Source organism: Pan paniscus, chromosome Y (assembly GCF_029289425.2).
Source record: "Pan paniscus chromosome Y, NHGRI_mPanPan1-v2.0_pri, whole genome shotgun sequence".
Classification (NCBI taxonomy): Eukaryota; Metazoa; Chordata; class Mammalia; order Primates; family Hominidae; genus Pan; species Pan paniscus.
In genome coordinates, this window is record NC_073273.2 from 39,738,767 (window position 1) to 39,740,306 (window position 1,540).

General features: G+C 59.4%; 1 protein-coding gene across 1 annotated transcript; it reads right to left on the minus strand.

Annotated features, from left to right (window-relative positions):
- Positions 1–220: 220 nt before the first annotated feature.
- LOC129395529 (variable charge Y-linked-like) lies at positions 221–1,271 on the minus strand. The gene is made up of 2 exons (NM_001427545.1): positions 1,030–1,271; positions 221–836 (listed from the first exon to the last, which is right to left on the minus strand). Exons 1-2 carry the CDS (start codon positions 1,225–1,227, stop codon positions 348–350), a joined length of 687 nt encoding a protein of 228 aa, NP_001414474.1. The 5' UTR covers positions 1,228–1,271; the 3' UTR covers positions 221–347.
- Positions 1,272–1,540: the final 269 nt, after the last annotated feature.

Sequence of the window (1,540 nt, forward strand, 5' to 3'; positions counted from 1 at the left end):
CCCGCCCTCCCTCCCTACATAACACCTCTTCATCCCTCCCTCCCCAAACACCTCCTCTTCCTCCCTCCACACATCCCCTCTTCCTCCCTCCCTCCCTACACCCCACCTCTTCCTGTCTCCCTCCCTACACACCACCTCTTCCTCCCTCCCTCCCCACACAGCACCTCTTCCCCCCTCCCTCCCTCCCTCTTCACCATCAGAGAACACGGAGTCACTCAGATCAATTTGCAACACATTCATTTTATTATCATCAGAATGGCAAGCACCCCGCTGGTGAGATCTCTGAGGTCTGGCGGCTGGGCCTGAACTTACTCGCTGCTCTCGGAGATAGGGGAGTAGCTGGCCGTCTACACACTCGGTAGTTCCTCCACCTCGCTCTCCTGCCTCAGTGGTTCCTCCAGCTCGGTCTCCTGACTCAGTGGTTCCTCCAGCTCGGTCTCCTGACTCAGTGGTTCCTCCAGCTCGGTCTCCTGACTCAGTGGTTCTTCCACCTCGCTCTCCTGACTCAGTGGTTCTTCCATCTTGCTCTCCTGACTCAGTGGTTCTTCCACCTCGCTCTCCTGACTCAGTGGTTCTTCCACCTCACTCGCCTGACTCAGTGGTTCCCCCACCTCGCTCTCCTGACTCAGGGGGTCGTGCTGGCTCCCCTCGCTCACTGGCTCCTCCGGCGGCAGCTCGTGCTGAGGGAGCTCCTGGCTGGGCTGGTCGCTGGGGCCGGGTGCCGCTGGCCCGCTCTCCGCCTCAGGTGCCGTCACGGCCGCCATCTTTGTCGCAGCCCCTTTCTTCCCGCGTCTCCCTCTACGAACCGCTTTTCCCTTCTTGGCCACCTTGGCAGTCTGGAAGGACAACAGGGACGATCACAGAAGGGCTCTGGTTTAGGGACGAGGATGGAGGAGGCTGGGAACAGGGACGTGTCCTCAGAAGCGGTGGGGACCGGGTTGGGGGGTTGTGCCAAGTGAGGACAGGAGAGGCTTCTTGTGAGGAAGGAGGCGAGGGGAAGACGAGGAGGAGCTTGGGAGGGTCACTCACCTTCTTCTTCGGGCCACTGGGGCTCAGCTGAGAGGAGGCCTTCCTCTTTCCTGCCTCTTCGGCCTTGGCCGGAGGTCCCGAGGCTCTCGGCTTTGGACTCATCTTCCGCAGCTCAACGTCTCGCAACGGTCGACTAACTCCAGGCTGCCTGGCCTCCCTGTATATACCCCTCTGGCGATCCCAGGACGAGACAATCATGCCCCTGAGCTGTGATTGGTCAACACTCCACCACCCAGCCAATGGTAGCCCTGGGTGGGAAGGAAGGCCTTATACGTCACAAAGCACCTTCAGGACACTGCGGAGGAAGTCAGGGGTGGTGACATCTGATGAGGAAGGCAGGGTGCTCTGGTTGGAGAAAGGGAGATTTGGGTTAGCACCCCTAAAGATAGTTCCCAACCTGACATGTCACCCCTCCTAAACTCCCCATGTTCAATTTTGGCAGATCATGTGGCAAGGGAGGATATTTCCCCCACATGTTTCCCCCGGAACCCCCATTCAGTGGTACATTCTG